The sequence below is a fragment of the Ambystoma mexicanum genome, chromosome 12, assembly GCF_040938575.1.
Source record: "Ambystoma mexicanum isolate Mex_15411 chromosome 12, UKY_AmexF1_1, whole genome shotgun sequence".
Taxonomy (NCBI): domain Eukaryota; kingdom Metazoa; phylum Chordata; class Amphibia; order Caudata; family Ambystomatidae; genus Ambystoma; species Ambystoma mexicanum.
Window position 1 is genome coordinate 119888907 of NC_090936.1, and position 26748 is coordinate 119915654.

The 26748-nt window shown below is 46.6% G+C and overlaps 1 protein-coding gene across 2 annotated transcripts in view; it reads right to left on the reverse strand.

Moving 5' to 3' along the window:
• The window catches only part of EFCAB6 (EF-hand calcium binding domain 6), a 1227964-nt gene that overhangs the window by 590883 nt on the left and 610333 nt on the right, over positions 1 to 26748 (reverse strand). For both annotated transcript variants that reach the window (XM_069628134.1, XM_069628133.1), the window contains one exon: positions 14055 to 14226. In XM_069628134.1, coding sequence (XP_069484235.1) covers positions 14055 to 14226 — 172 coding nt within the window. The remainder of the gene's footprint in view (positions 1 to 14054; positions 14227 to 26748) is intronic.

Sequence of the window (26748 nt, forward strand, 5' to 3'; positions counted from 1 at the left end):
AGATCTTGGGATAGGTCTATATACCTTTTCTTTCTCTGCTAAAGTCGTTGAAGAACTCGACAGAATCGTCAAATGTGTCGACGGTTTACCTGATGACACAGTAGTCATCGAAGTCTTTGGCGTTGAAGTTATCGGCGCCGATGGCGTTGATGGAACCTTCGATTTCTTCGATGGAATCGGAGATGTACTCGATTCCCGGGCTGAAATCTTCAACGCCTTTGTGTCGGGTCACTGATGTCGAGACTCTGACTTACTACTTGGCGAAGTAGTTTTCGACCTGCCTGCGTCATCCATTGGAGCGACCAGGGTCTTGCTCTTGCGAGGCTCCTTTGAGGAGGTCGAGGCCGCGTTATCAAATATTCGCATCATTTGTGACCGAAATTCATCCCATTTTCTGGGAGAATCCGATTTGGTCGGACAATGAACCAGCTCCGTGGAGGAGTCTGAAGAAGAAGAACGAGACCTATGGCGTCTCTTTTTTGATCTCTTAGAGGAGTTTGAAGAATATTCCTAACTACTCCTCGATCTGGACCTCTTCCCGTGTTTATGTTGAGCAGAATCCTTTGATTCCTCTGATCTTTTCACCTTCTTCGAAGAGCCCTTCGAAGCATCCCAACACACCGCAAGCTTACCTGTAAGTTTGCGAAGAGCTTTCTCTGTCATCGACTGGCAGGAGCCGCAGTTGCCAGTCCCGTGGTCAGGACCTAGGTACCAAAGACAAACTTGGTGGGGATCTGTGATGAACATCTTTGCCCCACAGTCCTTACACTTCTTAAACCCTGACTTAGGAGTCGAATGAGTGGATGAAGACGACATTTTCTCTCGTGAAGAAAATACAAGCTATTTATGCCGAGAGTGACGTAGACATCCTACGGCGACCTCCGAGGGACATCGACGCCTTGACCTCGTGCACAGCGCCCTCTGCCGCAATTTCTTTTCCAAAACAGCTAAGCTGGAGATACGAATTATCATAGATGACGAATACGTGGGAGGACACAATCCATTCGAAGTCGCTGTCGCTGTTTTTTGTGGAGACATTATTACATTGAAAATGCGGGGAACAACCCTGCAGCCCCCAATTATTATTTTTTTACAAGGGGATCAGGGGACATCCCCGCAACTGTCCCCATGGCTTTTCCCGGCAACATTATGTATTGAGACATTATCATCTGATACCAAAAGGAGGCTATAGAATATATTCAAGACCAGCTTACCCTCCACCATATTCGGGATCAGGTACTAGCTTTATTATTGATTTAATGCCTATAGCCCTCACTAAAAATGTCTTCAAATTTAACGATCAATTCTATCTTCAGCCATGTGCCACATCCATGCAGCATTTGCGCCAGGTTTGGCAGTATTGTATATGCCAGATTCGAAGAACAGTTAGTTTTCAGTCCCGATAACCCCTTCCACACTAAGGTATCTTTGTGGAAGAGGTATATCAATTACATTATCTCCGTCTGAAAGGGATCCCCCCATGCCCCATTAGCTAAAGACATTCCATGAGTGGCTAAATGGAAGGAATCCCAATATTAAATTCACCATGGAAAGTGACCCTAGACAGATTAACTTCTTGGATCTAACCATCAAAAATGTGAATGGGAAATGGGTGTGCTTGCAATTTAAGAAAAAAACTTATCGAAACACTATGCCACATTTCAACAGCTTCCCCCCTAAGAGTCTGAAAGAGAATTTGCCCTACTGGCAAAACCCAAGGGTGCGTCGGCATTGTACATCTTTAGAAGGACTTCTACATTCATGCAAGCCATCTTGATGACAGATTGAAAGCTAAGGGGTACCCCAAAAAACATCTTAATCATTATAAGAAAAGGACACGCTATACACCCAGCCAACTCTAATAACTCTAAAAGGAAGACCACCTTTGGACAACAGAATAACATGTGTACTGATTTATTACCCTAATACATCCCAGCTGTGACCTATGGTTAAGACATTTTGGCTGCTGGTCCAACATAATCTTCCCAATGAACCGGTTCCTAGAAATGCTCTAAAAAGGTCTCAAAATGTTTGTAGGCATTTAGTTCACTGACAATTTCGAAAACATGTATCAAGGACCACCCTGTAGAATATGCAGCTAATATTGGCCCATTTTCCATGTGGGGGATGTACAGTGTGCCTCTTCAAGTTCAAAAGGAATTCCTTCATGGCAGGCAATAAAGAGTGACAAATAAGACATTTTACCAACTGCAAAACTCCACAGGTGGCTACTGTATTGTATGCCCTGTGGTTCACGTTGTATTGGGCAGACTCAAAGAGCAGCTCACATCAGAATTTCTAAACATCATTCCAGAATAAGGTGAAAAAATATCACTGCGCCTATGGTTTCACATTTCTTGGAACACGATCACACACCAAAATATATTCTTTGGTGGGTTGTCAATGTAGTAAAAACGTCCACAAATGTACAAAGGGCATGGTGGACTTATAAGACACATTTCAATTGCACTCTGAGGGCCTTAATGACCAGCTCCCCTCAGTTATTTACAACTAGCTTTTAGGACCTCATGATTTATGCCCGCTACCTTTCCAGTTTCCTGATTGAGGTACCATTTTTATAATTATAATTGTTCTTTTATAACGCGCTTAACACTGGGGATCAGTTTCTAAGCGTGAGCCAAGGATTCAAACTTGTGTTGCTATGCATTGTCTTGCTTCCAAGACAAACGCGTTGCCCTGAGCTATCCCAGCCAATGGGGCCTCGAATAGCTATAGACTCATTCCTCCTCCTATTCCCTTCAGATTCTAACTTCATGTTGAAGCTGAGAGGGTCCTCTGGGTTGTCTCTACATAAAAACTAGGTGATATTTCATGGAAAATAGCATTTTATTCTTCATCTACAAATTGGATCAACAAGTCTACAAGCAACAGCGTGTGGCAGATAAGTGGGGATGGAGAGCAAAAGAAGACCCATTTTTAAGGCCTGTGCCACTTGTGGCCTAAATAATGTATGAGGGAGATAAACACTGACTGCATATGCTGCCTATACCCCCACCACACGGTTGACAACTGTACTATCTGTAGAGGTCTTAGCTCCAAGACACTCAAGGATAGAAATCGGAGACTGGTCTGCTGGCTCAATGAGGGGAACTACCCCAAGTACCCCTCCAACGTCGAATAGACCAGGAGCATGGCCACCTGTGCAGGGAAACGACTGCGGTCGAGGGAAAGGGCCAGGTCGGAGGAGCAGCCGCTGAAAAAGACAAAGCATCGCGTCGCCCACGGCTATGAGCCATCGACGTTGGGCGAGTAGAGACCCTCCAAGGGGTCAGAAAGGCTGTCGTCACATGGAGAAGGTCATCGTCACCAGGGCAGAAGTCGATGGCGGAAGCCAGCAAGTCAATGGAGAAACAGAAGCACAAGCACAGACCAAGGTCAGTGGAGGAGGCTAAAGTGGCCTCGCCAAAGACATTGCCCACTGCATTGGGCGGACATAGGGAACACCCAAAACCCCTGGAACAAGCGAAAGCCAGCCACAAGGCCCTTGTGGTTAGGTTCATTGTCTACACCTTTGACCACACCAAAGGTGCATAAAAAACACTTGTTAACGACACCTGTGGATACACCAAACGGGCATAAACACACTTCATCCTCGTCGACGGTACCAGATCAGACAAGGACACCTAAGGTAGGCTTGACAACGACGACAAAACACTAACAAGTCCAGCTCGCCTACGAGACACCAGGCAGCTAGCCCGTCGACGACGCATCATAAAGCGGGCTCGTCGACGGAGAGATCAACAGAGCGAGACCACACATTAAAGGACACCTCATCACTACCTACGGCGGCAGGGAAAGGAAAATGCCCGGGCAAGAATCCACAGAAGTGCGGCTCGCCACCGACATCGTCGATGACACCCTCGTCGACAGAGAAATGCAAAATTTCACAGGAGCATCTGTTACAGCCTCCTGAACCAAAGAAGACAACGCCTCCTGCTCTAGACCACCAGCTGGTAGAATCCATTCGTCAGGTCTCCCCAACGCAATACTCTGAAGTGATTCCTGAAGAGATATTACAATACGAGATCGACACCAACTTTGAGGCCCAACATCAACAGCCCCAAGCGTTAGACTCAGATGAGTCAGTCATAATGTAGGAGGAGGGCCCAAGTCTGACACCAACACCAGGGAGACATATCTTGGAAGAAGGCCAATCGGGTGGTGACCCGCAGGAAGAGGTGGGCCAGCTCCGGTCCCAGGACTCACCCACCTAGAGGCTCAGCAAAGAGAGGTCTGGGCACTTATCAAATTTGCAAACGTTGTTTTCCATTCAGGTGCTCTTTTCATTGCAGAGGGTAATCAATCAACTTGATGCAGCACTAATGAGGCCAGTAATACCAGCCTTACAATCTCCTCCCTATCAACCTCCACCTCAGCCGGCTGCACAACGGCCTTCACCGCCCAGGTCCAGATATAGGTCTGGCGGCAGGTCTGCAAGGTCTTCCAGGGGACGTTCACGATCCAGGTCGGTCTCTCCATCGCCCCAAGAATCTTCCTGGGCCCGGCCAGGCCGCAGGGCAGAAGTACATTGCTGGTGCTAACTTCGCCTTCACATAAAAGGAGCCGCATTGTCTCACCTCTTCTGCGATCACTGCCGGAAGTGGGGGAAATGACAGACACAGATGCAGTTGAGCCCCAAGACACTACGGGCCTCATTACGACCCTGGCGGAGGACCATGGTGCAATTTGCACCATGGTCCATGGCGCTAAGCTGCCAACTCCGCCAGGGTGGTTGGCGGACTTACCGCCCCATGCCGACCTTGGCGGGGCGGTAAGTCCCCAATCCCCATTTTACCCTTCCCCATTCCCATTCTTGCCCCATAGGGTATAATGGGAGTGTGGAAGGCGTTAATTACGCCACCGTAAATTACGGTGGCGTAATTAACAACAAGTCCCGTAGCGCCATGGATTTCTCCGCCTGCAAAAAGCAGGCGTAAAAATCCTCCATGGCGCTACGGGAACTCGTCGTCTGGCGGAGAGGTACGCCATGCACTCCGCCGGCGTAAAACCCTCTCCGCCAGGGTCGTAATGAGGCCCTACGTCTTCATCGTCCAACTCCCCGCAGAGAGATGATGATTGGGACACAGATTCTCCACAGGAATCGCCCACCTGTCCCCCACGGACGAGGAGTCAGCAAAACCGTCCCCCAGGGATGACATCACAGAGTTTCACTCAACCGTCATGAAATCTTTAAAGAATTTGGCCTCCTTGTCTCGGAGACGAGAAGGAGTGGTTTTTGTTCGACCACATGGGGAAGAGGAGGAAGGCAGTCATATCAATCCCTATCCTTGACCATGTCTAGCAAGAAGGACTTAAAACAATGAAGCGCCCATTCACTACTCCAGCAGTTAAAGGGTGGCTCGAGAAGTAGTACAACCCATTGGAAAAAGCACCCAAGTGCCTAACTTATCAGCCGTCAATGAGTCTGTAGTCTCAGCAGCGGTGAGCCGAAAGGCTAAATCCGACAAGCAGAAATGCGCAGTGCCTCTGGACCATGAGTCGCGTAAACATGACGCATTTGGGAAGAAGATCGTGCCATTAGGGGCCGAAACAGGGAAGTCAGCTAACTCCCTGGCTATTAACACTAGGTATGATAGAGAGATGTGGCACAAATTGGCACTGATCTTGAGCATCTTCCGGAGGAAAAACGGAAGGAAGCAAAGGCAATCCTCAAAGAAGGGAAGGAAGCCTCCAACTTGGGTATCAGCATGGCAGTGGACCTTGCAGAAACAGGCTTCTAACAGGTGGCAAATGGAGCAGTCCTAAGGAGGCAAGCATGGCTCAAATGCACAAACTTTCGAGCCGATGTCCATCACAAAGTGGTGGACATGCCATTTTAGGGAGACAAGCTTTTTGGCCTAAAGATCGATTAAGCTCTCAAAGGGACCACGGACACAGTCACATCCTTGAAGTCCTTGCAAAACCACCTGCCTTTTTGTCTGTTCAGAGGAGCTGCTGGCAGAACATCTCATCTTCGAACAGAGGAAGACAATATTCTAGGGGGTTTTCATATTATTCCCAGTGCGACAAAATGGCGTATCAAAGATACCAGAAGTCCAAGGACTATATACAGAGCCAGCACCACAAGCAGCCCTCCGGATCCCAGAGAGGATGGCAGGGAAAAGCCCAATAGTGACTACGCACCCTGCAGCACCATAGGAGGGAGGATCTCCAGGTTTGCCCGGAACTGGAGACAAATAACAACGGACAGATGGGTGCTAGATGTAGTGTTGTACGGGAATCTGTTAGAATTCACAAAAAACACCTCCTCCCATGCCTCCAGACCACTGACATCAAGCACACAAGAAGACGCTTCTAGGAGAAGTGCAGCTTATGCTGCAAAAAAGGCCATAGAAAATGTCCCCAGGTACCTCAGGAGAAAGGGAGTACTCCCGATGCTTTGTTGTCCGCAAACCAGGACGGAAAATGGAGGCCCATTCTAGACTTGCAGAAGCTAAACAAGTATATCAAGTGCCAAAGATTCACCATGGTCACGTTACAGCATGTAATAGAGGCAACGCAACACCACGACAACCTAGCGTCCCTGGATCTCCAGGACACATACTTCCACATCCCCATCCACCCAGGGCACCGGAAGTATCTTCGGTTCGTAGTCGGCAAGTTGCACTACCAATTAAGGGTGCGTCCATTCGTCCTGAAATCGGCTCCCTGCACCTTTACAAAGTGCATCACACTAGTGGCAGCCAATATCTGCAAAAAGGGCCACCACATCTATCCCTATTTAGACTGGTTAGTGCACGCCCCCTCCAAGACAGGACCAAAGCTCTCCATGGCAGCAACACTTTGTCTCCTCCAAACACTAGGCTTCACCAACAATTAAAGCAAATCCTTCTTCCAGCCATCAAAGAAACTCCTATTCATTGGAGCGAAATTCTCAATTTAGGAACACAAACTGCGCTCCTTGTAGGACAGAGTGCTGAAAATGTTCACACCAAACAAGATACGAACTGTGCGCCACTGCACGCAGCTGCTTGGGACAATGGCACTGTGCACTGTGCATACCCCTAGTCCCACAATGCAAGCTTCACATGAGGCCACTGCAGGAATTCCTGGTGGCAAACTGGTCCTAAGTCTCTAGGTCATGGGGGGACAAGATACAATTCCCCACCAGACTGTGCTTGCAGCTTCAATGGTGGGCCAACAATGCCAATGTCAGCAAAGGAAAGACGTTTCAGGAGCCTGCACCCAAAACAATGCTGGTAACAGACGCCTCCTTGCAGGGATGGGGCACACATGTGGATCAGCTGCACATCAGAGGGCTCTGGAGCCCCTCGAGGAGTCCATCCATATCGATGTGCTCGAGCACAAAGTATTACCTGTGATAGCAGGGGGGGGGGACAAAGTCCAAGATGCTGTCCAGAGAAGCCCAAATGACCTGGCATTTGGTCATTGCATATTGTGACAAACCTGAGGGTATCCGGACTTCTAGACCATTGCTATTGGATTCTGACCCTGGGGGCGGAGAAGTGAGGGAGGATCTCCTGGGTGGAGGGTCCTTGGGAACTGGTAGTGGGGTACCCTTGGGTGGGATATGGTAACCCCTTTTTCCTAGTGACAACCAACCCCACCCTCACTCAACCTTTATGGGCTATTGTAAGCCAGCTCCCCTTAACTCCCCACAATTGACTCTTGACAGTACTGGGACAAAGAAGAGGCAACTAAGAGCAATGAAGACTACACTATTTCACCACTCTGATACTGGGACGAGGAAGATGCCTGGCAAGAGCTGCGAGGGTCAGGCATGTTCCTTCAATTATGGTCAGGCAGGGAAAATGAAGCATGCACACCTGCAGCCTGTAAAGGGTCTGCAGGTGTATAAAGAGACCAGCCCAGCAAAAGAGAGAACGACAGGGAACACAGGGAGAGCTGTCTGAGGAGCAGCAGAGCGAGAAGACCAGCAGGAGCTGTGGCAAATTGTGGGGAGCAGAGCGCACTCAGACAAACTGTCTTGAGACTCCTAACCCTGTGTGCAGAGTTTGCGCCAGGAGAAGCAGTGCTGTTCTAGGCCGATCCCGTAATCCTGAAGACTACTGCATGTTGACTCCAGGTGTGAGAGCCACGCCAGAGCATCTTAGGGGCAGACTGAAGACCCTTAACACTCATGGTAGCAGTGGAAGCAAAGGAATCCTTAAGCGACGCCGTGTGTGCATCCAAGAGCCAATGAGTTTCAGAGACACAGGAATCACTGAGCAACTCTGCAGGCGAGTGCGATTCCTTAAAGCAACAGTATCAGCGAACGCATTGTCTGTGCTGTTAAAGTGCAAATGCAAATTTATACATAGTGACAAGCCATTGTTAAAGCGAATAGAAGGTTTAAGAAGAGAAATAATATCCACAAATAAACTTTCCCATTGTGATTCAATCAAGGCTTTACACAGAAAGTGTTATAAACCGGAAAAAGGGCAAAGAAACATCGCGTAAGCCATATAAATGGTTTGAGTGTTTGCTAAATGAACTAAAGAAATGTTGGGAAACCTTTCAAGAGAAAAATAAATGGATTTTCCCAATGAAAGGCACATTGTGAAGATTTATTGAATATATGTTGCACAACAATTTAACTCAAATCTTACAGACAAATACACTGTGGGCTGAAGAAAGCCAAACAGTGAACTTTGTAAATTAATACAGTGTGGCCAGATCAAAGACTGGTGTGTGACTTTCTCTGGTAGAGCCAAGAGGCTACCAAGAAGAGGCCAGAGAAGCGTGAATGTTGTCCACCAAAGCCAAGAGGCCAACAAAGCGAGGGATCCTGGTTGTGTGACCTGTGATGGGTGGATTGTGCAGTCCGACAACTGTGCCTAGACCAGTGTGCCCTGAACTGTCACAACCCCAATTTTTAAAAGACTGAAAGAGGTATACTTGCCAGAGGTGAAGTCTTGGGGAAGCAAGCCCTGAGATGGAAGGAGGTATATCTGTTGTCTAGGGAAGAAGCCTCAAGACCATCTTTTCTTTGAACTGTGCTATTTGGAACTTGGGGAAGGAAACCCCAAGGATTGTGAGCAACTGTGTTACCTTCAGTGGAGAGAGGTTATTCTGAGACTTTTGTGGAACTTTTTGGAACTTGGGAAAGGTGAGCTGAAGAAGAAGCTGAGAGCTGGAAGCAGCTCAGAACTTTGTGTTGATCACCATTAATTTGATTATTGACATCCCTACACATTGTTTAGTTTTAGTTGTGAGGGCAAGCATAGGTTTTGGGACACGGACAGACGTTTAAGTACAACTCTTTGACTCAGATGTACCTTAGTTTTGTTCAGGTAGGAAAATTCCACCTTAGCATAGGGCAAGTTAGGCCTTCTTCCATCCTGACATTTGAGTTAATACATTACTTTATTTTTAATCTTGAATCTGTTGTCTGTGTCATACTACATGATGCAGCATCACCATACAAGCTGCAGAGACACAGAACCAGACTGCACACAGCCTCAGCAGGTGAACGTCACAAAGCCACGAATGGGAGCTGAACCCCTCAGCACTGCAGTCACTATCCCGGTGATGGGGACGACCATCAGTAGACCTATTCACCACAGTCCACAACAAAAAGTGTGCCAGGTATGCCAGCAGGGCACCCCAATGGGCTCAATTAGAAACGCGTTCGCTTTCCCGTGGGATGGCCTTTTCCTCCGTTCCCAGTCTTGCGCAGAACAATATGGATGATCAAGAGACACATTCCAAAATAATCCTTATTGCCCTGAACTGGCCATACCAGACCTGGTACTCCGACCTGGTCCTGCTCTCCACGGACAAGCCTATTCAGCTCAGCGATCGACCAGATCTCATCACCCAGGGCCAAGGGAAGATAATACATCAACCTGCAATCGCTCCGCCTGACGACGTGGCTCCTGACTTTGCTGCGTTCGGAGAGTTAACTATATCCATATCACAAGAATGCAGGTTCATTTTGGCAGCAGCATGGGCTCCCACCACCAACAAGTCATATAGTCTGAAGTGGAAGCCGTTTTGCAAGTGGTGTGAAAACCAACGCGGGGCAAACAATGAGAGGCTTAACCTGCTCCGGGTGACACCGGAGGATATACTGCCATACCTACTCGAGCTAGCTAAGCAGTGCCTCTCCGACAGCTCCATAAGAGAACATTTGGCAGCCATCTCTATATATAGAAGACGGAGTAAAGGAACTCCCCTCTACGAATGTACAATAGTCAAGCACTTCCTGAGAGGCTTGTTTAGGACCTTCCCCCCCCGGTCAAACGGATATCGCTGGTGTGAAGATCTAACACTGTGCTGTCGGGCTGATGAAGAAACCATTTGAGCCGATGGCTACTACATCACTGAGATATCTGTCATGGAAAGTAGCATTTCTGGTGGCAGTGGCATTGGCCAGGAGAGAATCCGAGCTGCAGGCCCTCACAATCAACCAGTCTTAGTTGCGTTTTCTAAAGGACAAAGTACTCTTGATGACAAACGCACGGTTCATTCCGAAAGTCCCCACGGACTTCCACAAGAACTCGACAATAGCTTTGCCAGTCTTCTACAGCAAGCCAACATCCCCAGCGAAAGTCGCTTTGCACTCACTGGACGTCAAGTGAGCATTGAAATACTACATTGATCGAACTGAATCTTTTCGGAACTCAACACAGCTTTTTCTAGCATATGGTCTGACTAGCAAAAACAATGCACTCTTGAAGCAAAGCATAGATGGATTTCCTCTGCCATCGCATTCTGTCACAAATCAGCAGGGAGGCCTCTCCAGGCGCCCCTACATGCACACTTCACAAGAGCAACAGCAGCCTTGCCAGCGTGGTGGTCAGGAGTACCAATCGCAGACATCTGCCAGCAGCTACCTGATCAGTGCCCCATACTTTTTCGAGGCACTACTGCCTGGAGAAGCAGCATGCAAAGGATGTGCAAACAGGGAGAGCAGTCCTGCAATGCCTGTTTCAATAAGGTACGCTGCTGACTGGAAATGTATGGGTTTTACCTTTATACACCTCCAACTACTGTGTACTGCTACATAATCTATTCATAGAATGTGAATCTATGAAAGATCCAATGCTGGAGAAGGAGAACGTTTCTTACCTGTAACTCCTGTTATCCAGCATTGGTATCTCTCATAGATTCACATGCGCCCACTCCCCCACCCCCCATCCTTCGGGTAAAACCACATTCGCCCTCTGTGCAGCGATCATCACGAGGTCAGAATCTGAAGGGAATTGGAGGAGGAGAGACTAGTCTATAACTACTCGAGTTCCCATTGGCTGGGACCAAAACCACCCATAACAAGGGTGTTAGGCTACAAATTAAAGATTTTTCTTGCTTCTAGTAGGGGAAATCAAAAGGTAACCAAGGATTCCCAGCCTGACGTCAGGGAATATTCATAGCATGTGAATCTATGAAAGATACCAATGCTGGAGAACAGAAGTTACAGGTAAGAAACATTCTCCTTACCTAACCTTCTCACTTGTGAAGTCTTAGATTGACAAAGGTTTCTTTCTAACCCTCGAAGCAGCTAGCCCACCTAATTTCTATATCTATCTATTACTTCTAGGCACTGGAATTCCCTTAAGCTCTATATCTCTCGAAGTTTGTACACAGCAGATTAAATGCAGGTATGATTTGCTATTGCCTTATGATATGTTACGAGAATACATTGGACAGTAGGCAGGTTTTCGACCTCAGCTCTCCCAAACGTTCTATATTTCTTTCCAGTTATCCCCTACAAAGATATGGGAGGCGGCCCCCAGGATTCGGCCCCATGTTCATCCTCTCTGGCGTGTCAATGTGTAGCACCTGTTACATACAAAGAGGTGAATAACTACACCATGTTGGATATGAATTTTTAGGCAGTCTTTGGTTCTGTGAAGGCATAATGAAGCAAGACAGACAACAGATTCAAAGTTCAAACAAAAATTGGTTATTAACTTGAATGTCAGGATGGTTGAGGGCCTAACTTGCCCTAGGCTAAGGTGGAATTTCCCTATCTAAAGAAACTAAGGATAATCCGAGTCAGTAAGTTGAACTTAAAAGTCTGTGGCCCTCATTACGACCCTGGCGGAGAGGGGCTTACGCCAGCGTAATGCATGGCGTACCTCTCCGCCAGATTAGGACTTTCCGTAGCGCCATGGTGATTTTTACGCCCGGATTTTCCGGGCGGAAAAATCCATGGCGCTACGGGTCCCCTCGTTAATTACGCCACCGTATTCTACGGTGGCGTAATTAACACCTTCCCCACTCCCATTATACCCTATGGGGCAAAAATGGGAATGGGGAAGGGTAAATGGGGATTGGGGACTTACCGCCCCGCCAAGGTCGGAATGGGGCGGTAAGTCCGCCAACCCCCATGGCGGAGTTGGCAGCTCTGCGCCATGGTCCATGGTGCAAATTGCACCATGGACCTCCGCCAGGGTCGTAATGAGGGCCTGTCTGTGTCCAAAACCTATACTTGCCCTCACAACTAAAGCTAAACAATGTGTAGGGATATCAACAAAATAAAAGTGTTCAAAACAAAGTTCAGAACTTCTTCCATCTCCTGGCTTACTCTTCAGCTCCCCTTTGACAAGTTCAAGATAGTTACACAATGTCTCGGGGTTCCCTTCCCCAAGAAGACAACACAGTTCCAAGCAAAGGGTCTCGAGGGTCCCTTCCTCAAGGCAACAACAAAGTTCATAAGGTCTTAGGTTTCCCTTCCCCTTGACTTTAACTAGTTCAGCTTGCCAACATGTACTTAAGTGCAGTCTCTCAATATTTAAAACCAGTTTGAGGTCAACTTCACACTCCTTTTGGTACTTAACAGTTCATACAGATTTCTTTCTTCTGTTTCACTTGAGCAATCTCTTTCAGAAATCTGTTAGAATGCTCCATTGGTAGGAACTTGTAGTTTGTATAGTCATATGTTTATGCACACCCTACCGTTTTAGATCAGAGTGGTAGAACTGTGTGTTAGAGTGACCCATTAGTAGGAGCTTGAGATTTTCATAGTCATATGGTTATGCATTGGCATTTCAAAGTATTTGGAGAACTAATGTCTCCTCTGCCTTAGATCAGAGTAGTTCAACTCGGTTAGAAGGGCCTATTCACAGGAGCTTTTGATCTACACAGTTGGATGTTTACAGATTGGCACATGAAGCACTTTATTGCGCATTTTGCAAAGTGTTGGAATATTTTAGACTCTGTGTTTGTTATTAATGTGATTATTTTGCTGTCTGTTTTGTATTGTATCTCTGAGATTTGCACAATCATATGTTTATGTATTGGCATTTCAAAACAATTCGAGGAGGTGCCTCCTCTGCCTTAGATCAGAGTAGCACAACTCTGTTAGAAGGGCCCATTTATAGGAGCTTCAGATTTGCACAGTTGGATGTTTACATATTGACACACCAACCACTTTATTGTGTATTTTGCACAGCGTTGGATGATTTTAGATTCCGTGATTGTCAAATAATGTGATTTCTGCTGTTTGCTTTGTAGTGTGTCTATATACTACAATGATTGTTTGATACCATATTCACTATGATTTGGAACCTTATTAAAGATTAAAGAGGTGTTCAAATTGTTGTTAAATGATTAAGAAATGTTTGTATGTATTAACATTTCAAATGTATAGCAGTAGGTTCGATATTAAGTCCTATATATTGCCTTATTATTTAGGCACTGTGGAGCATATTATAAATTATTAGAATTGGCAAAGTTATTTCTTTATGCTAGGAATGTTTCCCTGTTACCTGCTTTGGTGGAAGAGGTACAAAAGCTGCCAATTGATCGATAATATTGACGTGCGTTGCTGCACTCTTGCCCACTATCTCTTTCACCACAAGTTATGTTACGTGGTTGAACATATGCTGGAATTATGTACAAGCTGCACAAGTGAGCTGATTGTACTGCCATTGATATAAAGTGATTTTGCACTTGCACCGCTGCTTTGTCAATTACTTCAAGTCAATGCATACCTTGTTTGCAAGCACGAATTGAGTATGCAAATTCTAACCTTGCTCACATTGATATGTTTCTAAAAGCATTTATGAGGATCCATGAAAATCAATTAGGAGATTTGAAGATACCTTTCTGAATTCTGTTTTGTTCAGCTTTCCATTGGGCTTCTTGATGAAGGCCAGTAAGATGTTTCCAACAGGTACCTTCTGCTGTGCCAAGGATGCCTTTAGATTTCTAATTGCCCCGTCCATAGTATTCCTCTTGAAGTGAGTGTTGGTGCGATTAACCATCTCTTTTTTCCTAACAAAATTAACAAAAGGAAAACATGTTCATGAAACTATAATATCTTTTCAAAATGAACTATTTTGCACAACAAGGCAAACATGTTCAAGCTACTACTTCATATCACATTAGAACACTATCACAGAGAGTGTGGATTGATTCTACCACTGCTCCCAAAATGTTCCAAACCACAACAAAACTCGTGCTGCCGCGAATTTCTTTGAGTATAAATGTCAGTAGGTATTATTGAATGTTAACTTTCTGTGCACAATCGATGGATAAGCTGAATTCCTGAAGTCGTAAAGGACACAACATATGCTATATTCAATATCTTAGCAACCCCATGAGGACATTTCATTTTCAGTGACTGCTGCACAAATATTCAACTTCCTCATCTGCCATCCACAGGCCTATCGTCAAAGTTCTTCACAACTGTGCCTTCCTCAATCATCTACAATCCAGTGCACAGCTTCTGTCTCGGCAGCAAAGTATGGAGACAGTGATGATCTGATCATTGGGTGACCTCCACTGAATGGTGGACCAATTAGAGGCAGCAGTGCTGATCTTGAGGTGCATATCTGACAACATGGGAAATACAACAAATTACCCATTTTGTGGGCTTCCACATATTTTGCACTTCAAGTCCCATTAGCACTCGCCAGCATAGTTAGTGGTGAATGATCATGGAAGTTGTAGTACAAAGCATTTGGATGGCCCCAAAATTAGCAACGACGGTTGGCAGAAAGGAGAGATGCCAGAGTTATGCAACATCCCTAGTGCATCAGCGTTTTCCTTTTGTTACATTGTTAATGTTCATATTTATGCCAATCAATCAAAACTTTATTTTGGAAATATTCTTCCATAAAAGAGCAAAAGCATATTCTTTAAACAATAAAATATTACTTCATCAAGATATACTTAAATACTTGATACATACTAGCTTAAAAAAAAGCTAAAACATTTTGCATGAAAACTGTCTCATAGCATGGGTAACACGAGGATCCAGGACAGCAAGGGTATACAGGAAATCTATGCCACAATTCTGGAAGTTACATTTCCTAAGAATGGGGGCAAATGATTCCTCTCCTAGCTTTGTGGAATTTAGAGCAGAAAAAGATCACATGATCAGTGTTTCCAAAGTGACCTGGTCACATGAGCAGACAGCTGAGAGGGGACAGACCTTTACCTATGGAACTCTCTTCTTAGAATCAAGCAAACAAACCATGCTTTAGCTCTTAGATGCCAGGTGTTAGCTGGTCTAATATAATTCAGGTATGGTTCGATTCCAATGTTGAGGACCAAGTGAAGATATGCGACTACAGAGTTTTGAAAATGTTTGGTTTGAAAAGTAACCCACTTTTACTTTTAGCTTGATGAACTCTCAAGCTTTTTACATGTGTTGCATTAAGGGATTGCCTATCCTGCAGTAAGTGGGAACATCCTGAAGCCAATAATGATTTGGTAATGCAACAAGCTCACTCTTGAACTATCAGTTAGGTTAATCATGTCTTCCAGAAAAGAGTAAGGGGGGATAACCATGTTTTCCCATGCTAAACTCAACATCTTAAGAACCAGCTAAATGTAGAAACGCTCTAGAATCAGACACGCCTGCTTCCATAAATATGAAATAATTTGCCTCACAACATTGTACCATTAGAATAGTCCTCAAAAACTTGATCTCTAAAGAGCTGAATTCATCACCAAAATAACATGCCCAAATACGACATCCACTGCTAATAACTCACAATGACTTTGCCTTATAAACCTCCATAGCAGTGCTTGGTGCTAATCGCCTTAGTCATTAATAAAACTTCAGTAGTGCCCCCTGCTTTGTTTTTTAATTTTTTTTAGTGTAGGGCCCAGTTTAGGCTTTCAGCGAAATGGACTCCAAGACAAACGGAATGCTTTAAATGGGACACAACAGAACTGTTCAAAATGACCCCCTCCTTTTGTGGTTTTCGTCGCCCCACACATATTATTGCTGAATTTGATACATTAATGGTTATGTTTTGGATCGCCATGAAATCTGCATATTTAGAAAGCAAGCTCTGAAGGGCTGCCAGGGTACAAAATAATGGCATCTGCTTAAAGCAACACTGGGATTCACCTAGTTTGCATTGCATCTCTGGAATCCCCATAGGGGTATGAAGGAGTTACCATTGAAGTTCACTGATATACAAAGAAACACACAGTGGGGCAAGACTGAATCCCTGCCTAAATCCATGAGAGGTACCTCACCATAATTATTAGATCCGAGTAAAACTGGAGCATGATATTTAAAATCCCTACTTCAACCACATCACTCTCAGGTGCTCAAGAGTAATGGACCTTTCTGTGCAATCAAAAGCCAAGACAGGTCTATAAAAGCAAGATCCCGATAACCCCGGCCGATCCTAGCATATTCCAAGATTTTGAGTTTTTTCCTAAGTGCCCATGTTTCAGTGAAACCAATATTGCGACTCTGAAATTGGAAGTGCACCATCTTTCCAAATGCCACACATTTAACAGGCAATGTAATGTGGGTATTCTCTCTGTAAGATTTTGGTTGGTTACACAACACCTTTTTAAAAATGGTCACTACAATGTCCCTAGACTAAGACCATGGGACCTTTTGCGTTAAAAAACCCCCCCTGAAAAGATTAACCAATAATGGGGCCTCAGTCGCAACTTTGTCTTTATAAAGGTCTGCCGGGATCCATCTAAGCCACGAGCCTTATTGGCCTTTTAATATACAAGAATTAAATTGATCAGTTCCAGTATTACACTACTGGTGAAAGAGTATAAAGGAACCTATCTGTACCAATCTGGTTTGCGCACATGAGTGTTCGATCAGTGCTTCTATAACATGCTGCAATGCACAAACCACTTGTCTTGTAGAATATAACCCATTATCTGACCCCGTTTCTCACAGTCATTCAATCATTACAACACTAGAGCCCAAAAGGCACATGTGTCCTTTAACTTGGTTGCCACTTCTAAGTTTCTTCAGAGTTGACAATTGGCCTCTAGCTTAGCCTCTGTAATGACTCACTTATTTTCCTTTTGGGCAATGCTATACTCCTGTGTTCTTTATCTTTCAGTATGATTGATTTTAGCTATTCTTGATTCTTGTCTCTACAATCTTTTGTGTACCAGCCTTGCCTGTAAGCAGCGTGCGTTCACTGATTAGTAACTTTGCCGGTAAGCACTAAACATTCAAGAAACGTTGCCTACTCTTTTGGCTAAGACAACCTCATTACGAGTTGGGCGGTGTGGGTTAAATGCGGCGGTATTACCGTAGACAGCCGTATTGCTGCACCACCTAATCATAGGTAGGGTGGAAACTTGGAGGATTCACCTCCAGCTGTGAGCTGGAGGTAAATCCGCCAACTTTCCGCCCAATTTTAGCAGAATTACCACATTGGAATTACTGCTGCAGCAATTTCCGCTAAAATCCCCCATTGGGTCCAATGGACTCATAAATGGGGACTAACACCACCTACCACCACTTGTAATCAATACAGTTTGGTGGTATCTGGGTGGATTTATCACCCACATACCATCAAGCTCATAAAGAGCCCCAATAGTGTCTTTTTTTGTCTATGTCCCAAGCTACTCATTTTAGGGTGGAACTACAAAGCTAATAGTTCCTCTGTAAAGGAAATGACCTGGGAAGAGAACCCATTCCTGGACTGAGAGAGTTATGGTCGCTTTTGATTATACTCTCTGCCTTTAAATGTATAGCCTTCTCCCAGAGCAAAGCATCTACCAGGAAGTAGTCTGTCATAGCCAGGCAACCATCCTGATTAGAAGTGTAATTAGCAGGACAATTGCTTGTAGTTCGTCAATTTACTATACTAATTGTGTTCGTCAGCTCTAGAACCCATAGAACCCTTTCCTCTTTCTCCAATTTCTGCTTCAGAAAATGCTTTGGAAGTATACACCTAACAGAGTACTCTATCTTGCCAACATCTTTATCAAACATACAAGGAAACTGGTCCTTGTTCCTCACCTTTTCATTACAATCCTCTCAAATAAGAAATGTAGCATGTTTTCCAGGCTGTGGAGACTTGTCTTGCAGTTTTACCATAATACTAGAAAGCTCAAAAAGGCATCTCACATTCTTACTGTATCAGTTATTGTGCATATTAAGCAAGTCTGTGTAACAGCTCCCTGAAATTTCACACTTTACAACCTATAACATATGTGAGTCTGTTTCTATACTTGTAACAGTCATTGCTAGTGTCAGAGCAACTACATCAGAGGCCTCACAAGCATCTCACCGTTGGTGATCTTTTTGCAAGTATTATAAGAGCCTGGAATCCATCTAGCATAAAGGCCTTTGTTGCCAAGCTTTCCTGCAACATTATCACTCCGAAAGGGCTCTTATACTCCAACCATTCATCATCACCATGTCTTTGTGAAAGCCCAGCAATATTCTAGGAAATACTAGTAAACAGTACTATAGTGTCCAAAGCAAATGTTTTGTCAGTCGGGAGAAAGGCGATCATGTTGGCCAACAAGGGCTCTTTGGGTAGTCAATCAACTTGACCTAGGTAACTGTCTGCCCTGAAAGGTTAAAAACTATTTGACAGAACAAGTGGGGGGAATAGGGTGGGTGAACAGGGGACTTCTGAATGAATATTTGGGTCACCCTTCTAGATTTAACATTGGTGGATTATTTTTCATTCAGAGAAGCCCTTCCCCTTTGTTATCCCTAAAATGTGCAAGGTTACCCCGAGCATTTGTGATGTCAATGAATACGGACAGGAGGATACAAATAACCTATAAGGAGGCTAGTGCGTTTATGTCCGGACTAGAGAGATATGTATGTCTTGATGTTGTTCATTTTGTTTGACAGAATTCTTTGCTAGCCTTTGATATACTTTGGTATATGGTCTCTGTGTATGTTATAAATTCAGTTTGGCAATAGAGTGTAATGCTGGAGTCTAACTGCATTAAGATGCCCTGCCTCACCACAGCTTCAGTATAACATCTAGTACAATGAGACCTAAACAGTCATAGAAAATGTGACATTGTATGCAGATAGTATGCAGTAGCTTCCTAGGCCTCCAAACTGATCAGGCTGGGTTCAACTTGTGCAGAAGGTTGGTATGTCATTAGGTAAATCCTAAAAAGAATTTTATCAGAAAGATTGGATGGATAAGGAATATCTCATCTGCATAAAGAAAGTAAAATGTTAGTCAACAAATGTTAGTCAAGTTCCACTACCAGCTACACCTCCTGAAAGGGATTCTTCCCTTTCTCACTTTCCCCCAGAAGCTCACTGTCTCCAGAACCCTGGTTCTCTCTAGGCTGCACTACTGCAACAGCCTCTTTCTCAATCTGCATTCCTCTACTCTCCGCCCTCTGCAACTAATGCAGAACAGGACTGCAAGACGTACCCTTGGCCTCAAGTGCAGGCACTGTATTTCTCCAGCCCTGAAATCTCTCCACTGGCTTCCAGTGGCTGCAAGGATCAAGTTCAAGACCCTTTGCATTGTCCACAAGGCTTTTTGGAGCCGGGGCCCACACTACATCCAACGCCCTCTTCCACAATACCTTCCTTCTCGAGGCCTGTGCTCAGCTACCTCAAACTATCTAAGGGTTAGACGCTTCTCCAGGCAGAGAGTGGGGGTAGATCTCTCTCCTCTGCAGGTGCCTCCCTCTGGAATGGCCTCCCTGCCCCTCTCAAACTTGAGCCGGACCACCTGAAGTTCTGGAAGCAGCTCAAAACATTCCTCTTCTCCTCTGCTTTCTCTCTCTCCCTCCCTTGCTGATCTACCTGACCTAACTGTCTGCTGTACTGACTGGTTGCTTGGCTACCCTCACAGTCTCAGTGGGTACCAGGCTCTTTCTTGATCAGTCACCCTTGCACTGCCTCCGGGCCTACCACGCACTTAAGGGCTGCAACTGTAACCATACAGTCCCTTGTTCTCCTTGCATAACCCAGAGCCGTGCTGCCCTGGCAGCACTTAGAGCATTGCTGCCCTGCTTTCCCCTCTCCTCTCCCTTGCACTTCTCGTTCTCGCACCTGCACGATCTGAATGGCACAAGGCTTAGTAAGATCATTTGTCTTGTCCTCCCTCTGTCTTCTCTCCCTTGTCATGCCTAGAAACACTTCTGTACAGGCGCGTTATAAATGACTTATCATATCATATCATAACAGACAGTGTATAAATGGCACCAATTCTATCAGGAGGGCTGTAAACAATAGCATTTGAAAGATGAAATATGGAATCATGGATGACTGTTGTGGGGTACCTGCATTAAGGAGACCGACACTGGATGTTTGGCTTCAAAAAGGTTTTTATTCAAACAATAAGAGTGGCGGGTACACTGCCTCATTAACCCTAACTCTATGAGGGGTTTCCAAGCCTCAACAAAACTAACTAATGGAGCAGTAGTTGTCAGGATGTCCAAAATAAAGTCCACTGTCCTGTGTCCAAAACCTATCCTAACCCTCGCACTACAAACCTACCAAACTACTATGAGGAAAAATAATACATTGGCTGCTTTCCTTCTCCTGTTCTTCTCCTTTGGTCTCTCACCGCCTATTTGGCCAGCAATGCCCATGTTCTGTTCTTGCCAGGGGGAACAATCTCTTCCCTGGACTTCCGATGCCAGGGGAACAACCCCTTCCCTGGTCTTGGCTTCTTTCCAGTAGTAAATAACAAGGGGGGTCCTGGGAGACTCTCTGCCAGACATGAGTCCTGGTTTTCAAGAGCCTTACCCAGAGTCTTTAGCTCACTATCTTTCACAGAGGAGAAATATCCTAAACATATCAGTCTTTGTCCTGCCCTGGGGCAGTCCAGCACCGAAATGCTGGGCAATTCTCCTCTGAAGAAGAGTTTCAACAGCAACCCCAGACACGTGTTTCGGTCTGGTTGAACCTCATCAGTAGGGTGTAGCTGTGCCTCTCTAAGAATAGTGAGCAAGGGGTCCACGTCTGGATTCCCCTAGTAATTTAGGGTGAGACCCAAAGTTACTTGAAATTGTAAATAACAAGGGGGGTCCTGGGAGACTCTCTGCCAGACATGAGTCCTGGTTTTCAAGAGCCTTACCCAGACCGAAACACATGTCTGGGGCTGTTGTTGGTACTCTTGTTAAGAGGGGAATTGCCTAGCATTTTGGTGCTGGACTGCCCCAGGGCAGGACAAAGACTGATATTTACAGAGCATTTCCCAATGGGTTTTGTCATTATAAAACGCTTCTGTGAATTAGGCCCTAAATTTCCAAACCAGCGTTTAACCAGCAATTTGTATTACTTTCTTGTGTGTTTGTTCTCCACCCGTACCCCTGTTTTCACCCGGTACCTGCTAGTTGCTTGTCTCGCACAACTCGCCTTATTGTTGCCAAGCCGCATTCCGTTGGGCTTTCAGAACGTATAACACAAAAAGGGGGCAGCCGCCAGTGTTGATTTGATCATACTGCTAGTTGTGTATGATTTCTTATTCATAAAAGCTTTAATAATGGCATTGCAAAACTTGCCAAAGGCCCTTACCCATGGTATGAGATGAAAGTAACATAGCAAAGGTTGCAGTAAAGAAATCAAGCAGTCTGTAACAAATGCAAACTTCAAGCTAGCCTTCTTACATTGGCTAGAACATGGAGTTTATTTCATATTTATCTCATCTTTTTCAATATTGTATGTAAGACATTGGAAAAGATACATACCTGTTCATATATTTAAACAAATTATACAGAGCATACTTCTCATGCTAAAGGTAAGCAGTATTTTAGAAGTGTAACAGCTTAAGACTTCACATTTGAACAAAACATCAAAGCAAGCAGAGACAGGTACACAGCATAATTGACCACCATACTACACATCTGCAATGTAAAGTAGACATAATGGTGGAAATACAGACTAACAAAATATCTAATGTGAAGGAACTAAAAATGTGTGTCCACAAAGAAAGAGACCCCAGCTCATGTGGGTCTGGCTGCAGTAAGAAATGACCAATCCTAGGTGTATGCCTGGAATATGATTCCCTAAACCCAATGTAGAAAGGCTACTGTAGAGCCAAGTCCTTGGACGTTTTGGCTTCCAAAGGGTGGTGCCTTCTTCCGGGCCTCGGGATTGTGTCTCCCTGAAAGTGAGAGCACACATAAAGAGAACCTTTAAAAACAAGAAAACCTCTGACTCTTTTACAAGAGTGGCAGGGATCTGTAATGATCTTGGGGAGTTATATATCCTGTAGTAGTAGTAACACAACTAACCCTGTGCTTAGGTCGGGGTGACTGGGGTGAACAAAGTCAATAGCGCTCGTGGATGCGCTGCAATGCCAAACACAGGCAAAGCTTCTGTAGTGGAGCCACGTGCTGGTTGTGCAATCAAGTCAGAGTCCAGGGTGGATCTGTGTGGGCAGAGGGCAAAGGGAATGGTGAGGACGGTCCTGGAGGTGGTTATGGAGAGAAGAGGACCCAAAAGCAGTGGCATGCTTACCTGAACTAGTTGGTAACTGTGCTTGAGGCTGATAACAATAATGCGCCTAAACTGGAGGTGAATCGCTGTAGCCTGAATAAATACGCTGGTAGAGGCAGGAAGGCGGTAGTTGCCACTGTACTGCATGAGTCAGAAAATAAATATGGATGACACTGTACGGCTAAGGTCATGCCAGTGTGCAGCCATATTAGTGCAAGTAGGTAGTTGTTTAATTAAGAAAAAGGGAGAGTGCTTACCTAGGGTTCAGATGGTAACAGACGTAAGGCAGTGTAAGTAAAGAGTGGTGTCAGAATCGCACACTCTTGTGCAAACAAACACAGGGATATTGGTATAAGGTAGCTAATGGACTCCAACACAGTGCTGCAAAACAGGGGAGAGAAGCAGCATCATGTTGTAGTAATTGTGTTAAAATGATGCAGACCACATTGTGTGTGTGGGCTGCTGATGGCTGGAGGGCCCATGTTTACTGTAACACTTACCGTGCGTTGGATGGTGGACGCTCGATGCGCTGTGGTGAACCGACCTGGTTCACTCCATAGGAGCTGTGTTATGGGGAGGTGGGCGCATGCTCAACGGAGTAATGTACTGTGTAACAAGGGTGTGTGTATGCGTGGAAGCAGCGACGGCTATTCGGCTCGAGTGAGCGTTGCAGTCTTCTGTGTCTGTTGGTATGGACACCTGTACTGGTTGCCGACGCTCCAGTCAGGTTGTTGTTTAGGACTGTTAGCACCGGTATGATGGTTAGTGGAGTTGCAGGCTGAGCACAGGGTACGTCTGTGGTCTAACCTTGCCTTGTCGGACAGATGGTTCCTGCAGGTAGGCACTCGGAAAATACATACAGGAACGCACTATAAACCCGAAAAAGTGCTGTGGCTAGTGCGGCTGTATTTGTGCGCATGGATCAGTAAGGGACACATTTGGGTAAAATCACTGTTGTTGAGAGAATAAGAGGTTTCGTGATGGAAGCCCCCTATAGAACAAGGAGTAAAGTGGCCCTGGATAGCAGTGTGCTTGTTCCAGCACCATAGGGATCCCACAATGTATATCCCTAAATGTGAAGTAAGGGAAGGGAGAAACTGAGTCTATGTTAGGCTGAGTATAGCTAAAAGCAGTGAACTGTTAGTCCGCATCGGGAGCCCCAGAGGGCAGGGCTCCGCTCCGAGGCTGCGCTGAGGGGTACATAGTGCTGTAGCGGGGATAGGGGGGCACCATGGTGTAGTAGCAAAGTGTAACTGGAGCTGGAAAGGGCCAGCTACATTGATATCAAAAGGCAGGACCGGGCTGACCTGCGCCTTTAACACCCCCCATTCTAATACATGCGTGTTGGCCTACTATCCTACATGTTGGTGCTCAAGGAATGTTGGTGGTCTCAGAGTCGGCGCAGGAGGGTTGTTATGAATAAATAGTGCCCATCCAGTTGTTATGGCTAGGATGATGTGTGGACACAGCGGGGGCCTCCCGTTGTTTTGGAAGGAGTGATAGTATGGGACCCACTGAACAGACGTGATGGCTAGAAGACTGCAGTGTCAGCTGCCTCCTCAGGGGGAGGGAGAGAGAGAAAGAGTAATCTCAGGGAGGTACAGTCTATGTTTACACCCTTCTCGTGTAGCTCAGCTCGGCTTCATTAAGGCCCATAGCAATTGATTGCAGCTAAAAGATCCACCAGGCTTCTTTGTAATTCAGTGCGTTCCTGGTGTTTGAGGTGTCCTTTATCTTGTCAAGGACCCACCATTTAAGTTCATCCTGGTTGTGCTGATATTCAGTCCAGTGGGACACCAAAGGGACAGTGTGAGTGCGATAGCGGATCCTGGATCGATGTTCTCCAATACGTTTGTTCACAGGTCTGCTGGTCTGGCCCACGTATCGGAGCCCATATGGGCATTTGATAGCATAAATCACACTTACAGGCCGATTCATGGAATCAACGTGCGCCGAAAAAACGGCGCACGCGTGCGAAAACGTGCGATTCCCAGTGAAATAGCGAAAATCGCAGTGCAAGTGCGATTATCGCAGTGCAAGTGTGATTATCGCACAGAAAACATCGCACATCTATTCATGGAAGTCCGTGCACGCGCAAAATGTGGGATGTGCGCTGAAAAAGTGAGCAGTGCACGCTGGCGCACGCTGGCGCACAGGTCACCGAACGCCGTGCGATAAGGCCAAAGCGAATTCGCACATAGCGCGGCGCACATAACAAAAGTAGGCGTAACACGGGGCGTCACACGCAGAATGGGGAACAACTCGTGAAAATGTGGGCGTCACGGGGGAAGTACAGGAGGCAAGTGCGCAGAACGCCCACACGCTCGCCTACAACACGTATTCATGGAATCGAATAGGGAAAAACAGCGCACGGCCAAAGACGCGCACAGGCCCATACATGTCCGCCACACGAAAGCAGGCGGTAGCGTCCCTGCGCAGGAAAAAAATGTGCGCCAGAGAAGGCCCACACGCGATCGGACCTGAAGGGGGGGTGTGCGTGTATTTCTGAGGTGCGCGAGAAGTTCCACACGCGATTTGTCTGGGCGCGTGTATTTCAGGGGTGCGCGAGAAGTTCCACACGCGATTTGCCTGGGCGCGTGTTTTTCAGGGGTGTGCGAGAAGTTCCACACGCGATTGGCCTGGGCGCGTGTATTCCAGGGGTGCGCGAGAAGTTGCACACGCGATTGGCCTGGGCGCGTGTATTCCAGGGGTGCGCGAGAAGTTCCACACGCGATTGGCCTGGGCGCGTGTATATCAGGGGTGCGTGAGAAGTTCCACACGCGATTTGCCTGGGCGCGTGTATTTCAGGGTTGCACGAGAAGTTCCACACGCAATTGGCCTGGGCGCGTGTTTTTCAGGGGTGCGCGAGAAGTTCCACACGCGATTGGCCTGGGCGCGTGTATTCCAGGGGTGCGCGAGAAGTTCCACACGCGATTGGCCTGGGCGCGTGTATTCCAGAGGTGCGCGAGAAGTTCCACACGCGATTGGCCTGGGCGCGTGTATATCAGGGGTGCGCGAGAAGTTCCACACGTGATTTGCCTGGGCGCGTGTATTTCAGGGGTGCGCGAGAAGTTCCACACGCGATTGGCCTGGGCGCGTGTATTTCAGGGGTGCGCGAGAAGTTCCACACGCGATTGGCCTGGGCGCGTGTATATCAGGGGTGCGCGAGAAGTTCCACACGCGATTTGCATGGGCGCGTGTATTTCAGGGGTGCGCGAGAAGTTCCACACGTGATTGGCCTGGGCGCGTGTATTTCAGGGGTGCGCGAGAAGTTCCACACGCGATCGGGCCTGGGGGAGCGTGTGCGTGTATTTCTGAGGTGCGCGATAAGTTCCACACTCGATTTGCCTGGGCGCGTGTATTTCAGGGGTGCGCGAGAAGTTCCACACGCGATTGGCCTGGGCGCGTGTATTCCAGAGGTGCGCGAGAAGTTCCACACGCGATTGGCCTGGGCGCGTGTATATCAGGGGTGCGCGAGAAGTTCCACACGCGATTTGCCTGGGCGCGTGTATTTCAGGGGTGCGCGAGAAGTTCCACACGCGATTGGCCTGGGCGCGTGTATTTCAGGGGTGCGCGAGAAGTTCCACACGCGATTGGCCTGGGCGCGTGTATATCAGGGGTGCGCGAGAAGTTCCACACGCGATTTGCATGGGTGCGTGCATTTCAGGGGTGCGCGAGAAGTTCCACACGTGATTGGCCTGGCCGCGTGTATTTCAGGGGTGCGCGAGAAGTTCCACACGCGATCGGGCCTGGGGGAGCGTGTGCGTGTATTTCTGAGGTGCGCGATAAGTTCCACACTCGATTTGCCTGGGCGCGTGTATTTCAGGGGTGCGCGAGAAGTTCCACACGCGAATGGCCTGGGCGCGTGTATTTCAGGGGTGCGCGAGAAGTTCCACACGCGATTTGCCTGTGCGCGTGTATTTCAGGGGTGCGCGAGAAGTTCCACACGCGATTAGCCTGGGCTCGTGTATTCCAGGGGTGCGCGAGAAGTTCCACACGCGATCGGGCCTGGGGGAGTGTGTGCGTGTATTTCTGAGGTGCGCGAGAAGTTCCACACGCGATTTGCCTGGGCGCGTGTATTTCAGGGGTGCGTGAGAAGTTTCACACGCGATTGGCCTGGGCGCGTGTATTTC